The sequence below is a fragment of the Polyodon spathula genome, chromosome 19, assembly GCF_017654505.1.
Source record: "Polyodon spathula isolate WHYD16114869_AA chromosome 19, ASM1765450v1, whole genome shotgun sequence".
NCBI lineage: Eukaryota > Metazoa > Chordata > Actinopteri > Acipenseriformes > Polyodontidae > Polyodon > Polyodon spathula.
The window spans coordinates 5,635,313-5,656,409 of NC_054552.1; the positions used below are offsets into that span (position 1 = coordinate 5,635,313).

General features: G+C 36.7%; 1 protein-coding gene across 19 annotated transcripts in view; it reads left to right on the plus strand.

Annotated features, from left to right (window-relative positions):
• The first annotated feature begins 409 nt into the window (after positions 1-409).
• LOC121294400 (F-actin-monooxygenase MICAL2-like) overlaps positions 410-21,097 on the plus strand; it is a 48,929-nt gene continuing 28,241 nt past the window's right edge. For 14 of the 19 annotated variants that reach the window (XR_005946783.1, XM_041218051.1, XM_041218046.1 and 11 more), the window contains exons 1-2: positions 410-621; positions 13,740-14,101. Coding sequence is in view for 18 of the 19 variants with exons in the window: in XM_041218051.1 (XP_041073985.1) it covers positions 13,838-14,101 (264 nt within the window). In the remaining variant the exon portion in view is untranslated. The other 5 variants (XM_041218059.1, XM_041218061.1, XM_041218048.1 and 2 more) reach the window with 4 other exon arrangements.

Sequence of the window (21,097 nt, forward strand, 5' to 3'; positions counted from 1 at the left end):
TGTGTTTGAAACAAACAAAAAAAAATCCTTATAAGTCCATTCACTTTCTATTTTGTTAAACAGTAACAGAGCAGAGACTGAAATTGACTTCTGTGTTTGTTGACCACTTCAGTTTACGTGCTTCTAAACAAGGCGATGTTTCCGTTTTCATTTTCAATGTAACTACGCACGTCGCTCACCTACTTCCAAACACAGCATGCTGCATAGGAGACATATGTCTCCAGTTTAGAACTGCCACTCAAGGACTTTCCATGCAATTTGTTAAAATGCTGACAGTCGCTCTACAGGGCAAGAGCTCGCTTTAATGGTGTGTCATTCCCAGAGCCGGCAAACTTTCTATTGGACGTCATTATACGGGAGCCCCCCCCCCCCCCCAAAAAAAAAAAACTAAACTAAAAAACCAGAAGTGCGAGAGCAGTTCCCAGGCATTAATGTGAAGCATACACGCACTAGATCTCATTGAGAGGACACGAGACGCTTACACGTTGTTGCAAATGTGACTGGAGATCGTAAATGAAGTATATATGATAGGAATGTTTCAGACCCACTTGACTGCTACATAGTTCTTTCATGGAAATACAGCACATGCCAATGCAAATTATCATCTGACAAGTGGAGAACGTAAGTTAAGACGCAAACTAACTTCTGTTTGTAGCAAGTGCCACAGAGTGCCTAACGTCACTAGGCTATTTAAAAAAAAAAAAAACATTACATTTTCACGATTTACGAAAGCTGGGCTTGCTATAGGTATGTATGCTTTATATATGCAAATTGTGCTGAACTAATTATTTCATTTGGGTTAAGGAATAATACTGGCTTATTCTTGTTTCCCTCTCAGGTTACAATTGCAGTGTAGAGTTACGTATAAACTGTTCAGTGTTAAATAATGAATCAATACATTTTGCCAATATACAGTACAGTATATGCAACAGTGTTTACTGAGTCTGTTCAGTGCAGAATTACATAAGCTACTTGTCAATTATCTGCAGAGGAACATAGTATAGTCGTTTCAGTAGCGGCTATCGTGTGTCAGTTAATGAACCTGCAATGTTTGGATTCACTTGGTTCAGATATATGAAGAACAAATTATGTTTCATTTTGGGGTTGGTTTATGTAGGTAATGTATTTTAAATAAGGTCAAATAAATTATTTCCCATGCTAGTAGTGGGACTGAATTAACTGTTACTTGTTTGGTACAATACTTGTGAATGGAAGTCGCGGTGATCCCTTACAATATACTGTCCAGTGTGCTAAACAGAACTGAAGTACTGATAATATGTTTTCACTTGAGGTTCCAGTCCTGAATTTTGTTTATGTTCTGAGTGTGGCAGTTTATCAAGTTCAGAGCTGCCTGCAGCATGGTCTCCGCTGCAACAATGAGAACAGGACAGGCAGAACCCAATTTCTAAGGAAACACAATAAGTTAGAATTTAAGATTTATATTAAATAGGCATTGTTACATCCCACAAATAATGTACTCAAAAGGCATGTGGTGGTTCTGTAAAAATTCCTAATGTAAACCACTAATGAAAACATACAGGTGTCAATGGGAAATGTGATTTATTTATTAGGGTTACTGGTATTTTAGACCGCCTAGAACATCAAGCCAGCGCAATATAGCACTGCTATGTCTGGTTTAAGAACCACAGTCAGCTATTTGGCAACAGGTCACTTACCTCAAAGTAATGTTTGCAAGGTATAGTATCTTATCTTTCCAATAGGACAGCTGATTTGAGGTTCCTGTACTGTGTAACAGGAGTCCAAGTAAAAAATAAAATAAAAAATTAGCTTATTACAACCTTGTTGCAGGTCTGTCGCATTCAAAGGTGCCTTTTTGATTGTCTTGTACAAACTTTTTTATTTTGTTTAATTTTACTCTGTTACATGGGGGGGGGGGGGGGGGGTGTTGTGGAAACATGATCTGTCTCATGTCCCAACATGTGTATTACACAATTCAGGTTTCACTCCAAATGTCAATGTGCATAGGGATTGAATGAGTGAACACTAAACAGGGGGGTTCAAAACTCTGCAATACATTTTTCTACTTGAGAGCAAATGAGAAACTGTGTCATAACAGCAATACTGTACCTAACCTGGTGTATCAGTGTCATTATCAAGCTGGTAACATAGACATCTGGCTCCCTCTTAGCTACTTAAATACTGACACCAAATATCCTAATATAGAATGCTATGTGGATCTTTATGTAATGCACTAAAAATTGACTTTTCATAACATATTAGTCAGCTGCAAATTCTAGTCATTACAACTGTTTCTGCTTATTTATAGAGGCATGTGAAGTGTTGTTTTAGTTCATTTATAAAATAAAATCTTAGACACATTTTATTAGTCTACAGCGATGGCCAGAATGAACTAATTTAGCTTCATATAGTGGAATGAAACCACTTTATGAATAATGTTATTATGACTTCCGATAGAATTTTGTTTCTTTGATCACATGATGTTATGTTCATATAGGAAATGCAAAACTTGTGGCCATAGCTGTATATTTTGCTTCTGCATTTTGAAAAAGTAGCAGAGCAAACTACAGTACTAATCATATTGAAAAAGTAGCAGAGCAAACTACAGTACTAATCATATTGAAAAAGTAGCAGAGCGAACTACAGTACTACACGTATTTTCTCTACCCCTTGTTATGATTTGAATTTGCTTAGTTTGTTTGCCATGCAATTAGTCATTCTGCTCATTGATTTGTACTTTATTTGTACTTGCTGAGTAACTGTGTAGACTGCAGTTCCCAAATTAGTGGTTCTGTTTATATAAAATTCAAAAGTTGCACAGCAACCTTCCAGCATTGTTCATATTGCACTACTGACTTATAAGGCAAGAATGAAGGGCATCATTTTGAAAGGGGTGTACCGGTACAGTGCTTCATATTATATCTGACAAGTGGATTGTAATGCTGTGATGGAAGACATAGCCTGCAAGGATTTGGGCACTATTTTGTATTCTAAGGTAAATAGAAGTTTCAGATTTTGTATTTATCTATTTGTCTGGCAAATGTAGTTCACTACTTGTGTGTACATGAAGCATAAAGGCTTCAGGTTGCCCTTAGGAGATGGATTATGTCTTTATTCTAAAATTACAGTGACCAAGGATATTGTATTCATACTGGCATTGCATATTTATACACCTGAAGTAAAGACATACACTGAAGCAATTACTGTAATCTTTCAACTTCTCAACATTTCTTAAATGCCTGATATTTTTTACGCTTAATTGCAGTGCAGAAAAAATTGATCAATGCTGAACATATTGCTGGTGGCTTATATCTTGAATTACTGTTTGGAAGTCATTTTCAGAGTAGCCTGTCCATGGGTTAGCCATCAGTTCTGTCGCCCTGTGTAAAATTTGAATGTTTGTCAGAAAGATGACCGAAAGATTTGATAAGAGCTTCTTGAAAGCTTGTCATACGGCAGGTATTCCCAAACATTCAATCAGATTGTAATAGGATAGCATCAAATACTAGAAAGCTGCAGTCCAAAGCCCTGTTGTGCATGTTTAATAAAACAAAAAGAGGCACAGTGGCCAAAATAAAAGGGTTAAACAAAACACAAAGAGCACCTGTAGACGGGGCATTCACCTTCACTACAGACTTCCAAACATAGACAGCTCCAAACTCAGGTTACACACAGGCTACACACAGGTTACACACCAACCCCCTAACAAGAGATTTCTTCCTTTTTTATACCATGTGGCTGTAGCCTAATTAATCATCAATCATTCAATTAGGGCTTCAGCCACATCTCACATTCTCTGGCTGGAAGAGTTTTAACCCCCTCCCTGCCAACCCTATATTCACCCGCAACTTTACAATTAGGGCTTTCGTCTTGCCACGCAGATATTAAATGTGCTTAGTTAGACCTTTTTAATTGTTTTCAGTACTTAAAAGTTATTTCAATATAACTATATCATTTTATAAGTAACTTCAACTTTGCAACTGTTAAAGAATTGAAATCCATTAAAAAGGTCTAAAAAAAAGATTAGTTCAATTAAGGGTCTAGTTAAGTAATTGAGAGCTCAGTTGGAATGAAAACCAGCAGACACAGGGGGTCCCCAGGACCAGGGTTGCGGACACCTGTCTTACAAAATTTGCATTGAGGCTTTAAAGGGTTAACAGGTTTGCTATCCTAAACAGCACAGCATTTTACTAAACGTTTAATCAAACTGTTTTATGGGCATCTTGAACTGATTTTCAATTTTAGAATAGATCTCAGAGTTGAGTACAACTGCTTTATAGTATCTTTGCAGAGTTGAGTACCACTGCTTTATAGATGCATTGCAAATCATCATACGTGACAATTGTTTGTGAGCATCAGAATCAATGTAAAACTATAAATACTATATCTGCTTTACAATTCACCATGTTTTACTATACTTTGTGATGCTTTAATTATCAAAGTACACTGCAGGAGAACTTTTTTTTATAAGGGACAGAGGAATATTTTTTGGTTCTGCTTGCCTTAAATAGGACAGCTTGCAATAAATGGTACCTGTTCTTTTAGTCTCTCAATCCCTATTTCTCAGGCTTGCGTATTACCGTAAGATTGCTTACTGCTGATATGATTTACTGTAGAGACCGATGATAGTTCAAGTGAGCAGTGGTAGTGCAGCATATTGTTTAATATGCATGGGTACTCCCTGAATAAGCTGAGCATTTTAATCAGAAAGAATAAAGGACTTTTTGTGCCTTTCGACCTACAGTAATCGTAGTGTGCTGTTGTACAATGTAAGTATGAATCACTGTAATTCAGAGGACTAATAGCCAGTGTGTGCCTATTAAAAAGTTATCTCTTTATGTTCTGACACAAATTAGGTCAAGTGAACTCATGAAGATATAGTGGTGCCTCGATCATGTGATTGTGTCTTTTGCCTCTGGTCTCTCAAGATATCCTTATGCTCTTACAATAGGTCTCTCCAAACCCAAATAGTTATATTAATATTTTCTGATTGGGGGTGGGGTGGGGGGGTAGAAAGCAATGAGTTATTTATCAGTCCACTACCATGAAGTTAATCTCCAAAAAGCTGAATAAGAGGAGATGTGGTTACTATGATTTTACAAGCCAGAGTGTTTAGTTGGTTGCTGGTGTTATGCCGTTGCAGCTTGCTCCCTTCCTCCCTAATTTTCCAAAATAAAAGGAGAGAGTCTTAGTTACTTTGTTTACTGGCGAAGTTTTCCTGCATGCACAATCAATTCAGCAACTTCAGCATCATTTCTTATTCACTGAAGTCCTGAATTACTGAATGAACTGTGTAATGTGCACTTTGGAATAAAACTTGTATTTAATATGTTTATAGATATGTGGTCTTGACGTGAGTACTAATTATGATGTATCTGTTTCTTCTTAATATTTGTATTGTCCTCTTGTGACAGTCACCAAAATGCTTTTATTGATGAAACAGCGTGCATTCTGCAAGACTTGGAAAGGTCTATTTGTGGTGTTTTATTCCACCATGCTCTTTTTACGCTAAATATTTGACCAGTATTCTTTATATTACTCCACTCACAATATGATATTGAGACCTAAAAATATATAATTTTGAGGTGTGGCTCCATAACTTCATAATAATAATTATGGTCATTTAATTCTTAATTTGTCAAATAAGTAGAGCTTCTTTTACTGTTAGGCACAGATTGGTTTCTAAAGAAACTTTTCATATTCAATCCCAACCTATTATTTAAGCAAGGCTACATAAAGGAAGTTTTTGCCCATTGTGTACAGTATTTATTTCATAATGCTCTGTAAAAGGCATTCAGCAGATACTATTGAACGTGGAGCCCCACCCTATCTTTACACAGATATTGAAAACATGTGTCATTTCATCTTTTGGATTATTGGGCATGTGTTGGCAGGACATCCCTTGCCATTGACAGAGGATGCTTGTAAATACCCATAGAAGGGCTAGCCAAATATAAGAAGCTCACGTTTCTGGGCCTTACTGCTGTTGAAAATGTAATGACCAGAACAAAAAGAAGTAGCTATATCTTATTAGGTTACAGCTTCCATGATGTGCCAGCAGTAATCAAACAATAGTTTACTCAGCTCATCTCAAATGGGTTTTAAGCCCCTGTCAGTACTTCACATAATTTAATAAAAAGCAAGTATGAAGGTGTTATAAAAGAACTGCAGGCTGTTCCAGTTATTTTCCAAGGAATTACCTACATTATCTTTTTCAGTTGCTTTTTTGTTGTTGCTGGAGAGAGTAATAGACTACCCCAGCCCCCAGGTAGCTCAGTGGTGCCAAACTCAGTGAGAAAAGGCTAGAAAGAGGTGACGTGAACTCTAGACATCTTCACCCACAAGGCTGTGCAACCCGCCTACTGAGAGATACCAACCAGCCAAGCATGACAAGAAATTAAGCCTTTGTGTTCAAATTCTTCCATCAGCAATATCTTTTTAATGTGAAACTGTATACCAAACAGCAGGACTGGGCATGGCCGTCGATGTGCTGAACCAGAATAGCCAAAGTAATTAGCCACCAGAAGCTTTCGTATGTTCAGCTTTAGCCAAGCAGAAAGGAGACATGATAGGCAACCTGGACGTGTTTATACTAATTTCCAATTTATCTCAGAAAGGCTGTGAGGCTTGCCATCTGCAGGGAGCTCAGTTAAGTACACTGCTTCTTCACCCTTTTGTTTTTAGATATAATTATTTGATATCTATTTACTACATTTTTCCATAGTTCAGCTTACTATGTTCCCTATCCAAAACCAGACTTTGTTTGAACTCCAGTTTGTGTCCACTGGTTGGAACAGATGCAGTATTGATGTTGTTTTGCCATGCAATTCATTTTAAAGCTGTTTTACTCTGAAAACAAAAAACTTAAACAGTGTGTGTAAAATAAACAGCGCATGTGAAAATAAATTGGACCTGATGCGCCTGACAAGAGCTGAATAAATGGACTGCAAAGAGTTAATAATGGCTTGAGTTATTTATGGAGCAACACAATCTTAGCATGTGTGTCTTTCCAGTTTTGCTCACTTACTTTAACAGTGTGCCAGATATAAGCTGTCAACCAGATATTTGAGTGAATACTGTAGATTACTTTTACATGTATAGCCTAATAATAATAATGTGCTTCACAATATGCAAATAACTGACTGCAATTATCAGGAATGCAGTTCAGTGGAATATACTGTCTACTGTTGGTAAAACCACCACAATTTCTGTAGTCCTGATTATTTTTTGGAGAGAGCTTGGAGCAGCAGATTCATTTCAGTTTTAAAATACTGTTACATATTTAAACTTTTGACATGTGAACTCAAAGGCATGTTTGGATTACTATCTATAACTTTGCTGATCTAGTCTACTGAACATTATACATATTTTATTCTTATGGTAATCCCACCATGCCTCTTTTTATTCCCTGTGTCTTTTTACAATGACTCCCTTGCATCATATGAAAAAGCCCAGTTAAAAAACTGGTCAGGTCCTGTTTACTTTTAGGGACTGTGCTACACTTTAAAACCCCCAAATCTGAACTATTGTCCTTAATAGCCAGAAAATAAATCTTAAACAGAATCATCAAAGCAAAATGTTTAGTCAGCATTGACTCAAGTGTGGAAAAACAAGCAGTGAGGCTTGGTCTGCAGCTCTGCACTAATGTCTAGCCATCATTTGTCATTTTTTAACTGAATAAACATTTACATTTTGTAATGATCATTAGGGGAGTTTTCATAGTGTGAATCTGCTTTTTAAATGTTTAAAATTACAATTGGGGCTTTGGGCTTTGAATCTTACTGAGGCAGATGTTTTTTTGTAGGCCTCTCAGTAATTAGGACATTGTTTGCATTGACTGGTGTCCAGCTATGATACTTTAGGCTTCCTTATCAGGCAGCGCCAAATTCCTTCCTGGGCCTATTGACACTGTACTGTAATTACTAGAGTGTTTCACTTAATTCCCAGTTCTAACACTGTTCACCGCTTACTTACACTGACATCAGTTTCCTTGTGTTGTTTATGGTGGTGATGATGATTCAGCCCACTGTGTCACGTCTTATTCTACTTTAATTTCTCTTTGCCAAGATATAAGTCAATATTCAGATACAGTGGTCTGGGTTGGGGGGAGATGGGACTACAACCATTAAGACTGGGTGTAGCCGGATGTGATGTCAATGGAGCAACTCATTGAAAATTGCCTTCCAGATAAAAATCAAAAGGGCCAGAGTAAAATAAGCCAGAGACTTAAGTAACTCTTGTTTAATGCCTGTGCCAACCCCATTAGGTTTAAGAATCATATACTGTACTGCAAAGGAGGTGGAACAACTGTTAAAGTGAGGGTGCTGATTGCCATTGAACAAAACTGTAACCCCCTGCTAGTTCCAGCACTCCCTGCTGTACTGTGAAGTAAACTGCATCAAGTAAAGTCATTAGAAAAAGCAACTGCTCACATTATGAATACGTTAGTAATACTCATATTTAGAGTTGACCGCTGTAATTGATAGCAAGTGTCATCAGGACTGCAGAGTACATAGCACCACTTGTTGCAACAGGTGCGTATTTAACATATCTGAAATTCTTGAAGATTTCCTGCACTCAAGCAAAATGGTAGCATGTGCTCTTGTAAGCCCAGAATCACAATGTGTTCAGTAGGAACTGCTTTGCATTCCCTCCATGACCATAGAGGAGGTCTTTCATATTTCAGTGGGAGTCGGCTGTCTGTGCAGTAAAAAAAAAAAAAAAAAGTAATGCATTTGGCTGTCGAGAATGAAAAGGAATTTGGAAGGCGGGAAATAAAGGGTGTGGGTTTTGTTTCTAATTTGATTTCCTGTTTTAATTTTCTCATTTGTGTCGGGCGCATAGTAAACACTAGCAGAGGCCTTTGCTTGAGAACAATCAGAAATGAAAAGATGAAGGCGATTTGAGTTGTAGTTTCCAGCCATCTTGAAAATATGGTTATTTTTTGAACCACTGATATACCAGTTGAGGCAACAAAATAAGCTACAAATATTCGTTAATAAGGGTCAGATAAAGGTTTTACAAGCATCTAGAGATTGGCTTGTGTTTGAAAAAAGATTGTGGTATACTGGTAAAAATATGAGTTGTGCAGTTATGTATTCCAGACAGTTATTCTGCACCAGGTTATAAGTACATTGATCTGCAATTTTTACAAGAAGCCTTACAACAAATGTCTGACCACATTGCCCCACTTTAAATTTACTACAGTCTGGAGCCCTCTCTTAAAACAGTGTTATGTTGTCACTTAAACTTGTCTTACTTGCAAACCAGATGCATCGAATAGGAACTTGCTACTAGAGATCAAGGCTGGAATGTAAACATACAAATTATAGGTTCAGTTTATTTGGCCTTATAATTTAGCATTTTTAAACAAATCTTACAGACAAAGGACTGTTTATAATAATTTAGGGAAATGAAACCTGAAGTCATATGAACAGTTGTTTGTCATAATTCAAGCTACTGATGAGAACCACGTGCTTTTATTTCTATACAAGACTAATGTGATTATTTATGGTTAAGATAATCAACAATTACTTTTATAATTTAATAATGGTTTTAATGGACTATCTAGTACAGCAAATGGGATTTATTTTTCAATGATGAATTATACTACAGCATGCATTGTTAATAATATGTGGGTTTGTGTTTGGCCTTGGTTGTGTAAACAAGATTTAGGATTGATTTTGTTATGGTTCAACCAATGTGAAATTTCAGCACAGTATAGGTGCACAGGTGTTATTATGGCATCTCAGTGTTATTTTTCAATTGTTTTTGTAACATCCTGCCTTCGATATACCAAACTTGTTTGCTAGCAACCTTTATGTGTGAAAGAAATAGATTATCTTCTGTAAAATAAAAGCTTCTGTTGTTATCAGTTCCTTTTGATCATGTTTCTATAGAAGTTCACAGTCTAGTTTGAGATCAGTAAAGGATAGCTGTATTGGTGCGTCAGAGATTGGTGGATAAAGAAACAGGGAGAAGATGCACAACAAAAAAAATGTGTTATCAAACAAGCACTGAATATAGAGTCTAACTGAAAAAGACTATTGAATGACCCTGTTGCTGTCAGTGCTGTGCTGAAGAAAGCATTTTAAAAGGCTTTCCCTGGGCAGTGGATTCAGCATAAAATGGAGAGCTGCTCTCAGCACAGAAAATGTCTAGAAAATCTAAATTTCAATGTATCGTGAAAGCATTGCAGCGTGATTAAAAGCTTGCCTGCAATAGCACCAAATCATTGTGCAGACACTGCTGCTGCTCCTTCCTCTATGTGCTTCCAAGCACAACCTCTTATGAGCTATAAATAGTAGCAGCGTTTGAGCAGAGTAGCATTTAATGAAATGTTGCTATTCCAAGTAGCTTATACTATAAAGATAGCAAGATTTAAAAAAAAAAATGCCAATCAGCTTTTTTATGCCCCCTTTTGCTTTCCAGTGGAAGGATATGGCTGTACTATATTCACATCCATGGTACAAACAGCATGCTGTCTGCGTAACGATAGATCATTATTAAACTGCATCTAGAGACAGACCAGATGGGTTATAGCAAGGTGGTGTGGTTGACAAAAAAGTATGTGTTGCGGCATTGCTCATAACTAAGACACAATCAGACAGTCCACTTGCAGGTATAACACATATTTTTACTGTCATTGTCGTTATTTGTAAAGCGTGTTCTAGTGTCTAGTGCACCTTATAAAAGTTTAGCACCATACATTTTGCACTTTCATTTTGCAGTTTTCCCATGCTTTTCTCGTGGTTATATTATGCACTTACCATAGGTGACCATGGTTTGCCATGTTTTTTGTTTTTTTATATGCAGGCTTTGCAGTGCTTACCTGTGATTTACCGTGCATTCACCATATTTTTTTACACTTTGCTTTTACTAGAAACTTGCATAAGTGGTGCTCCCTTCCCTGTTGTCAGTCACTTACAAATTGTCAGATATATAAGAACATTTGAGATGGAGATCTTTCAATGCTTGCTGTATGATGGAAGCACTGCCAAACTTTATTAGGGACAAGAGACTGATCCCAAAAGGCATAATTATGGGAACACGTGTACATGTCCACCGTGGGAAGCAAATGAGCCGCTCTCTAGCCAGGATTCACACTTGTTCATATTGTACACACGTAACAAGTGATTTGAATATCAAAGTGCTCTTGTTTCACATACAGTGGAAAGAAAACCTCTGCTTTAGCACAACATTTTTGCCAGACAGATTAAAGTTTCACCAGCCAGGGTTACAGAGTGGTATTGTGTGCCAACAGGACATTCGTATGGGAGATCTAGCAGTAAACTAAATCAAAACTGATATTAGATTCCCTTAGAAAAGCATATTGTGTTATTATTATTATATGTAGTAAAAAATCATAGCGGTAAAGCTGAGGCAAGCAAGGTAAATCACAGAGAAGTAAAGCCTGGTAAAACAAAACAAAACAGCTATGGTTAAATACAGTAAATGCACAGTTAAATCCTATTGCATGTTGCAATATGAGAACGGTATATAAGTTAACTGGTGTAAATTGTATACATAAATATACATATTTAGTGGTACATCATCATGCTTTAATGTAGCAAAAACCTTTGCCAACAGATAACAATTAACGGAAGCTTGTATTTTTCAATATGGGGTTATGAAGTATGTCAGTAATATTAATACTGTGCAGAAACGTTAAGGGACGCTGCACCTTTAAGTGAGCATCTGAAACAATTGAGCTGTCGGTGTTATGAGAGCGCAAGGCAGAGCTCACATGGGGGAATCTGTCACGAAGGTCAGTTTGATTTAGATGGTGCAAGAAAAAGATTCCTTTTAGTAGAACCCACAGGACAACCAGAGTCTATCTATACCATGACACAGTCCAAGACAGTACATTTATGTTGTGTTTCTGTTTCATTGAACTGAAGAACAAGCTCAGTAAAGCACAGCTATTCTAAACTTATCACTTATCTTCTTTTATTAAGTATGCAACTGAGTTTAACATCGAGTAGTCTTTGCCAATAGAGTAAACTGGTCATTTAGGAAAGAATTATTAGTATTTTCCAGGACTCTGAAAAGAACGCTGAAGAGTTAAGAAAGCAAGGCATACGAATAATCTAAAATGCTGTGTAAGTACCAAAAGCAAATATAATTACATTGCCCTCTGAGCACGGCACAAGGATATGCGCTAACCACAGAAAGTATTGAAGTTTTCCAATAAAATTTGGCACTTTTCATTCAATTTTGAAAATTTGTCACCCTCATCATATTGTATTTCCAAACACAGTGTTGGAACTGTTACACTCTTGCAATTGCTGGGAGATTCTGAACACTGTTGATTTTTGGTTCATCAGTTTTTAAACCTTTTAGACAGCATTAGCCTTGAAGCAAAAACCAAAGCACAAGCCTTTTTTTTCTGCTTTTTTTTTTTGCTCTGTTCCTAAATTAGACAGATCACTCAATCAGGTGATAGGAGCTGATTAGCTGTGGATTGCATTTTTCATAGCTTGGAGTTCTTGATTGGATCGCTTACAGAAACAGAAAAGAACAGAACACATTGCATCAAAAAATTCTTCATGACAATCATTAAGGTCTTTGGTGTAATTGCTGTGTAAAGACATTCTAATCTGGAACGTACACAAGCAGGTTTGTAATGCTGGATTCATTATGAAGGTGACATGATTACGTGGAGTGGTACTCTCAAGGGTGCTTTAAAAGGTCCTAATGTGATCTAAGAACACTTCAGAGTGTCATGTGGATCTTCATTTATTATTACCCTGCAAGTAAATATTTCTGGAGGCAATCGTCCATGGTATGGATGTGCTGTATATGAGAAGGCGATGCAGCTGGGATGTAGCTTCCTAGTAGACATGTATTACCAGTAATAAAAAATGTGAAGTATTTTTAAACATGATGTTTATTAATTAAATGGGTAAGCTTAAAATACTATGGGTGTTATATTAAAAAAATGTAAGATGATGTTTGAGGTTCAGAACAGTACAGTAAGTTACAGAGGGCCGTATTTTCAAAGCGTGCACTCCAGTCTTTAATTGACTGCTATTTTTCCAATGGAAACAATATACAGTAAAACTGAGAAGCAAACAGCTTTAAGGTGTATAAAAGTCAATGAAAAGTAGAACTTAAGTTGTTTGGTTCTTGTTTTATAAAAACCAGCAGCTTTTCTTTTCTCCTCCAAAAAAATAGGAGTTAATTAAAGACTGGAGTAAACGCTTTGAAAATATAGCACAGTGACTTAAAAATGACAGCCCTGGGCTGGTTATGTGTTTGTTCAGGGCGTGGACTATATCACCCCTCCATGTAGTGCATTCCTTCTGAGACAATGGGAATGTGATTCACTCTCTAAACATACATGGAGCCTATTTTGAGCGCTTGCTGAAAGCATGCAATTAGTGGTTATATGGAAATGTGCAATCACATACATAAGCCATAAATGCATAGGCATAGACTGTCTGAACTCACACATCATCTTCAAACCAAAGAGTATTGGCCAAGGTTTCAGAAAACTGTTGTTGATAAATAACCCATTATTTCACCTGGAGATGTTTTTATGACATAAATTACACCAGATAAAAGTAAAGTGACACTTCACCTGTGGTTATTTTACAAAGTAGCAACTTGTCTGTAACAATTCCTTTTTTTTAACTCCAGTTACAAAAACAAGGAGCAATGCAATTTTATCGATGCGGTTCTATTAGCCATTTGTTAAGAATGTCATGCTTATTTCTCCACTGAGATGACATCAGTCTGAATGTGGTTTCTTTTATCAGTTTAGGTTGGAAATGCTGAATGACGGTCGTCAGTCAGTTTAGCTGCAGTACAGCTTGAAAGCGTAAGAAGCTTGTCCCCGCTGAGATCTGGAGAGATCATGGGCAACAACGACAATGAGAAGAACAGCCAAGTGTGTCAGCTGTTTGAGAACTTTGTCCAGGCCTCAACATGCAAGGGCACCCTCCAGGCCTTCAACATCCTCTGTCGCCAGCTTGAACTGGACACCCAGGATTATAACAGCTTCTACACCAAGCTCAAGTCCAAGGTGACCTTTTGGAAAGCCAAAGCTCTGTGGAGTAAACTTGACAAGCGGGCAAGTCAGAAAGAATACCACAAAGGGAAAGCCTGCCTAGGTACAAGGGTAAGCACTCAATTCAATGATATTCTTCAACCATTGCATCTTAAAATGTGCACAGGGCTTTTCTTGAGGTCAACATACTCTTTCTGTTTTATATTGATTTGTTTACCAGGAATTTAACCTATTGAGACTTTTTTTTTTTTAAACTTTTTTAAAAAGGGGACCCATGCCCAACAAACCAACACAAATAGCGATATAATAGAAACAGAAAATCTAATGACAAAAAACACTTTTAAAAACATGTGAGTTTTAATTGACTGAACCACAGCCACCTTACAGACGAAAACACTTTTTTAGGATGGCTTTATGTGCACTGAATAAGTGTTTTTGTTTTATTTGCAGTTGTAATCCATTATTTCCAGCTGGAAAAGTTTAAAGAAGTTAAAACAAGAACAATTAGGCTTTATTATCAATGTATAAAATCTTGGCTCCTATCTGCTATACATCCTGTATGCATCACCTTCAATGCAGCATTCACCTCATTAGAATTCTCAAATTACTTCTCTTCGAATGGTAAAACAGGAGATGGAAAGGTTGAGTGTTAGTAATAGTTTTTTGGACTATTTAAAGTTTTTAGTAAGCGGCAAGTCATTTTTACACAGTGTAGTAATGGAACAGGGTCTACAGCTAAAGAGTTTCTGAGGTATTATGTGAAATCTGCCAAGTCTCTCATTTCTTCCTTTGGATATATCACATACAGTATTTAGAAATGTTAAGTAATGATTTCTTATGTTTATAACCAGTCGTGTTCCTATGTCTGCTCCTGTACCTCTTACCACAGCAACACTCACATAGTGAAAGAGCTATTTCATTCTATTATTAGACAGGACCGCAGTAAGACTCTCCATCTTTACTTCATTCAAAGATGTAGTAACTGTGATATGTTTTCTCTCAGTATGAAATGAGTCATTGAGAATTTACATATTAGGCAGTAGCAAAATGCATGATAACATTGCTCAAAGGTCATTATTTCTGGTTCAAAACATTAAGTCTGTCAGTCTGCTTCCTTTGACCCTCAAGACAAGACAGAATTCCAAAAGCATGGCACACTGCCATGACTCGTGGATGAATCACAGTTTAGTCAGTCCAGGAAACTGTTCTTCTAAAGATGACAGCTAGACTGCCGCTACATATCCATCTTTTAAATCGCTGTTTGAAGAATATCATTTGTAGTTTACTTTCCAACCACCAATCCACAAACTCTGTTTGGTACAATGTGTCATACCATAAACAGGGTTCTATTGCATAAGTAAAAACACATTTTTTCAAGACTGCTGGTACAATTCTTTAACATGACCACTGCTTGCCTCAACCGTTTTAAGTATGTGAAATCTGCCAAGCACCTCAGTCTCCTCAAGCACTGGTTGAACACTCACTGTGCCTTAAATGGTGAATTAAAATTTAGACATCAAGTCTTCTCAATTATGCTAGATGCTTAGTTGTACTGCAACAGTCCAGTTTACAGTATTAATTATATCCTTAATTACATGTATTACAAGGTTAAAAAAAGATAACTACAATGTAATTACAAGAGAAGTACATCACTGTTTCTACCATCTGTAATGCAACATTAAGTAATCTATATGTTTATTAAGGATGGATTTGAAGTTTAAAGAGATGTACTTTTTCCATGTTAACACCCTAATGGAATATTCTTTTTAAATTGTTGGTTTTTTTTTTTAACTTTTTAATCTGCTGTGCCTGTCACCAATATGCAGTACTACTCTAGAAGTCTGTGCCATGACAAATTAGCTATGAGGAATATCTAGATATCTTGTAATGCTAAACATTATAATGTTCTAACCCTAATTATAGGCGGGTTGTTTTTCACAATTGTGCGCAAAGACATGGAAATTGGAATTAAGTTTTATTTCCACACATTACAGCTGCAAAAAGCATTTGGCAGCCTGGATAGCTATGAAGTCTGGCAGCTTGATAGTTATGATAGTTACCAGTCTGATTTGAACCAGGTTAAAGCTGAACTAGACAGTCATTGACACTGAATAAGTTGGGCTTCAAAAATATCAAGCTCTATTTACATAAATAGAGACAAAGGCAAACAATTTTGTTGTGTCTTTAACTGATTCTCTAAATTATATTTGTAAAAAGTCAATCCCATTTGGAGGCTATTGTTTCTTATCACTTTCTCAACATAAGATGGCGTGTGCATTTTTTTTGGAGGCTTGTCGTGGTTCTAGGGGCGAGGTTCAGCCTGCTACGCTAAACCTATTGGCTACACTACATAGACCAAGCACACCTTTCACTAAATGTTCTGCAAGACTTTCTCCCCTGCCTTCCCTCTGCCTCCTTTGCAACTGTACCCCTTTTCTGAGGGTCAGTGGTCCTCCATCACTTGGCCTTGGTTGACCTCTGACCAGGGACAATTCAGGGCGGCTCCTACTGGACTAGAAGGGGAGATCCTGGGCCAGACAGTTTCATCATCCCACATGACATTTCATACTACATTTTTTACAATACGTATTAAGAACATCACTATTGCTGTACTTGGGGAAAGTAAACCCCTCTGTGTTAGCTCATATTGCTTCATTCACCAGCAAGGCTACATTTTGAAGTTATAGTGCAAAGTAAATAACACTTAGTTAGTACAATTCATGTAAAAAAGGATTAAGTAAATTCATTTTTTTAAATATTTTTACAGCATCGGACCATAGTTTATTGACAAGACTGTTCCAATTGTTAAATCTATGGCCCAGACAATTTTGCAGCTACATATTGTAGCTCCTTATCCCTTTGTTCTGTGAGATTATGCTTAGTTTTATGTTTAACAATGTAAAAAACTAAGATGCAAAAAAAAAAGATAAATAACAAACATCATTATCAAAGGACAGAATGGTCACTGTTTGAAAACCATTGTATTTTGATATCCCTGGCTTTTATTTTTATTTTTATATTTTTTGCAAGATAACCAGTTTATGTAAATAATAATAATAATAATAATAATAATAATTACAATTTCTGTACCTAATGTCTGAATGACTTCAGAACTTCCACATGGGTCAGCGTCTTTTTATATAAGCAGCAATTTAAAAAGAGCTGAGTAAAAGAGACGTTTACAGGGTGGTGCCACTGCCAGGGTGGTGCCACAGTCACTGCCAGACCAGCGAAAAGTATTTGAAATTGTGCCACTCTACCCTGAGGAGGACACAATTGCCAGATTGCTGAAGAAGTCAGCTTTGCTTTATCAGTGCTTGTGGAGACAGTGTGGCACTTCACAGACTACACAGATGCAGCAGTACAAGACTGTGCTTCTCATATTTTTGTTCCTTTACTTTTATAGATCCACACAATGAAACAGGCATTGTTTGTGTTAAAAAAGACAGAAACTGTGTGTACAGACTGGTATTAGCACACTATTGTGATGCAATTTCCTGTCTTCATGGTTTATTTGACCGCCAGGATTTTAGTCCTATACTCTCTGAATTGTTTGAAACATTTTTAAAAGCCTGAAGTATATAAATATTTGTTGAATAGTCATTAGTGTTTAAGTACATTATGCAGAGATACAGTTCCTTGGTCAATTAATCTGCAATAAGCATAGTAAAAGCAATACAAATCTGTCCTACTTCTACTTTCAGGAACTTCTCTGTGTTTTCTAATTACTAGCAACACAGTATTGAAGTAATTGTAGCTAACAAAATAATGTCATTAATCTTAGCCATTTTGCACTTCCATTGGCTACATACTGCAGGTCTCAAGTGTGCAATTTTTAAAGAAACAAGTGTTATAGCATTGCGTGTTTTCATTTTAAAACATGACATTTGATACTGCTTTAGGTTAAAGGAAGCCGTCGCTTTCTACTCCTTATTCTGTTCACACTTTAACTTCCTGGCTCAATTCACCTCAGCAGTATATTCTGGGTAAAATCATGTTACTGGCCAAATGCCAATGGGAGAAGTTGCAGATTAGTTATTGACAGGAAGGAAGCCAGTGAAGGGGTGAGGACAATTTCATTCCCCTGGTGAAATAACCCAGGAAGTGCAAGCATGGCTTTTAAACTGTTTTCTTTAACTTCCTTTTTAAATGAAAATGTGTGTTTGCGATAACAACTTTTCTGATCTAATGAGTGGATGTTGTGCAAGGCGGAGAAACTTAATAATTATCATTCATACTACAATGCTAGTAAATAGAGCAATCATTCATATGAAATGATATTTGATTTATTTTAGAACGTTAAACAGACCTTATTGTAAGAGAGGTCTCTTCTTGATTTTTGCTGGTGGTTGTTTTTGATTGACAGAGCAGCTAGGAAGTAGGAACAAGCTAAAGGATGGCTTCCTGATGATCTGTTTCTTACCACAACAGAGAGACACACTTGCGTTACATTCAGCCATTCCTTTAACTGCTGAGTTTGTATTGCCAAGCAAATCTGCGCCTATGTGAATGCCAAGTTTAACTACATTTATAAAAAAAAAAAAAAAAAATATTCGTTGTGATGCAATATTTGGGTGGGATTTTCCACACACACAAGAAAGATGAAATGGTAGCCGTATTAGTCCAGAGATGATAGACAAAGAGAAGGAGAAGTGATACCTTTTATTGGACCAACTAATTATTATTATTATTATTATTATTATTATTATTATTATTATTATTATTATTATTATTTAGTTAGTTAGTCCAATAAAAAGTGTCACTTCTCCTTCTCTTTGTCTACCACACACACAGCAAATCATATGCAAGCCACGTTTGGTTGACAGCTTGAGAGGCAGTTGTCTGTTGAAAAGTCCCAGACATTTATTTTAATGTGCATTTTTAAAGTAAGTTATTAGTAGTGTGGTGGTCAACATGGCAAAACAAATCTGCACACACTTTTAAGAGTAGTTTAGTACAAAGGCTCGAGCGAACAGGATTAAGACAGCTGGCCGAATGCTGACAAATAGCTTAAAAATGCAATTTTCTGGAATATCGTGACTATAGCCCCGACACTTTGTCCTGTGTAAGGTGGAGGAGTGGAGACGAGAGGATACTAACTAGGCAATGGTAAGTAATTGACTGACTTTCATTGTATTTAATAATTGCTTAAGATGTAATACAGTGTTCTTGCTGGTTTGATGACACTGCCTGTTTGACTTTTTAAAGTGCATTCACTGCGAATGTATGTAAGTACATTTATTTTCTGTCAACTTCAAACATTTTAAATGGTTTACATGGGAAATATAGTGGTTGGAAGTATTCCGTCTAAAGACAGTTTTCCGTCTTAAAGAACTGTGGAAAATGAGTGTTTGTTTGAAATGTGTACTGTAGCAATGGCGGGCACTGGCAAATCGAGAGCTGATTTCGTAAGCAAAAAATAAAAGTTGCTTGGCAACAGGAGTCAAACAAATACAGACTTCATGATTGGTGTTTGAGTCATACTGCGATGACCTAACGAGTCAGTGGCATGTATTATGTTACAATTTATTAATAATTTGAAGGTATCTGTGGCTTTAAAACTTCATAATTATTTCTACATAGTATTAGAAATGTAAAAAAATACAAAAACTTGTTTTTTGTTATTTAAGGTTTGCCGTTAACTTTTCTCCTGTGTATAAAATTTATTTTAAAGGCAGCAAAATGTGTGTCAGTGTAATTTTAAAAGGTTTATACAACTTGAAAAATGTTGCTGAGTTTGTTACTGGAGGTTGTTTTAAAAAATCTGTTTTTGTCTGCTTGTTGCGTTTTTTGCAGCCAACGCAATATCTTGGTTTAGCTGTACCTGAGAAAATGCAGTGAAAATAAAAGCAGTCATATTTAGCTGGAAACAAGGTGTTCTCAGGACAGCTAATATTTTAGTTTCAGTTTAAAGCAGCAGGAGCTTAGCCTGATTTCTGCTTGACAGACACCCTTATGCAGGGTGACTTACAGCGGTAAGAAGTTGTTAAAATTTAGCTAAGAGATTACAATACAGCTTTTTTGTTTTGGGATTTTTTTCGTTTCTGTTTTTTGTCAAATGAAACGGTTTTTGCAATTATTGTGCACAGTGTGTTTGTTTCTGTAGGTTGTATGCATATGTGCTTTGCATTTGTAGTGTATACGTGCAACTGCTGTTATAAACTGCAAAAAATGTTCGCCTTGCTTCACTCGGCACCATACATTCTCAGTCTTGGCTACTTTGCTCTGCTTAAACCCCGGGGAGATACTTGATGTATTCAGAGTTTTAATTGATTTAAATCATGTTTGTAATGTTAACTATTTCCTGTGACGTCAGACCTTTGGTACTTGCCCGTCCACCCGAAGTTGGGTCCCACCCATATTTCCATTCCTAGCTACACCGCTGTTGCCAAGTTTATATTTTTAACCTTAACCTTTTCTGATCTTACATTTTTAGCTGCTGTGTAGACAGGGGGGAGGTATAAACTTGAAATACTTCTATAACCCAATGGTCTGTTCATTAATATTTTGAGCCAACAAGCAATTGGCTCCAAAGCAATAAGATGAAGACTTTGAAAGGCCTGTATTTGAGGCCTGGGTTGTTTTGTGTACTTTTATATTTAGCAGTATTGCTTTCAGTATTGCTTTCAGTAGTGCGTGTTTGCCTGGGATCTGTTGTATGGTTTGAATGCTCAACGTTCTTCAATAACTAATCAAAGTTGACTCTTAAATCATCTATTGTTGTAGTGACAATACCTTGGTGAGAATAGCTGGTTTAACAGTACAGGCATATTTCCTGCCCAAGGAAGAAAAGCAACATTTGTTATGTAATGTGGCTCTGTACCCCGATTAAACCATATATTTATCATGCTTTGCCAGTAACAGCCCATAACAAGGCTATAGTAATGGCCATAGGTTATTTCATTGAGGCAAAGAATCAGATGAAAGAGAAATAACAAAAAGATTTTTAAAAGGGGCAGATTTAGCGGTCCTACACAATATATTGCCAGCATTGTTCTTACAGTGCATGCTAAGGCACATGCTGTAGGTCAAATGCTCATATCCCAGTCCTTCCTTACAGGATGAGACATGAAGGCAGATTAAGGATGTGGGTGGTTTCCATTCCGT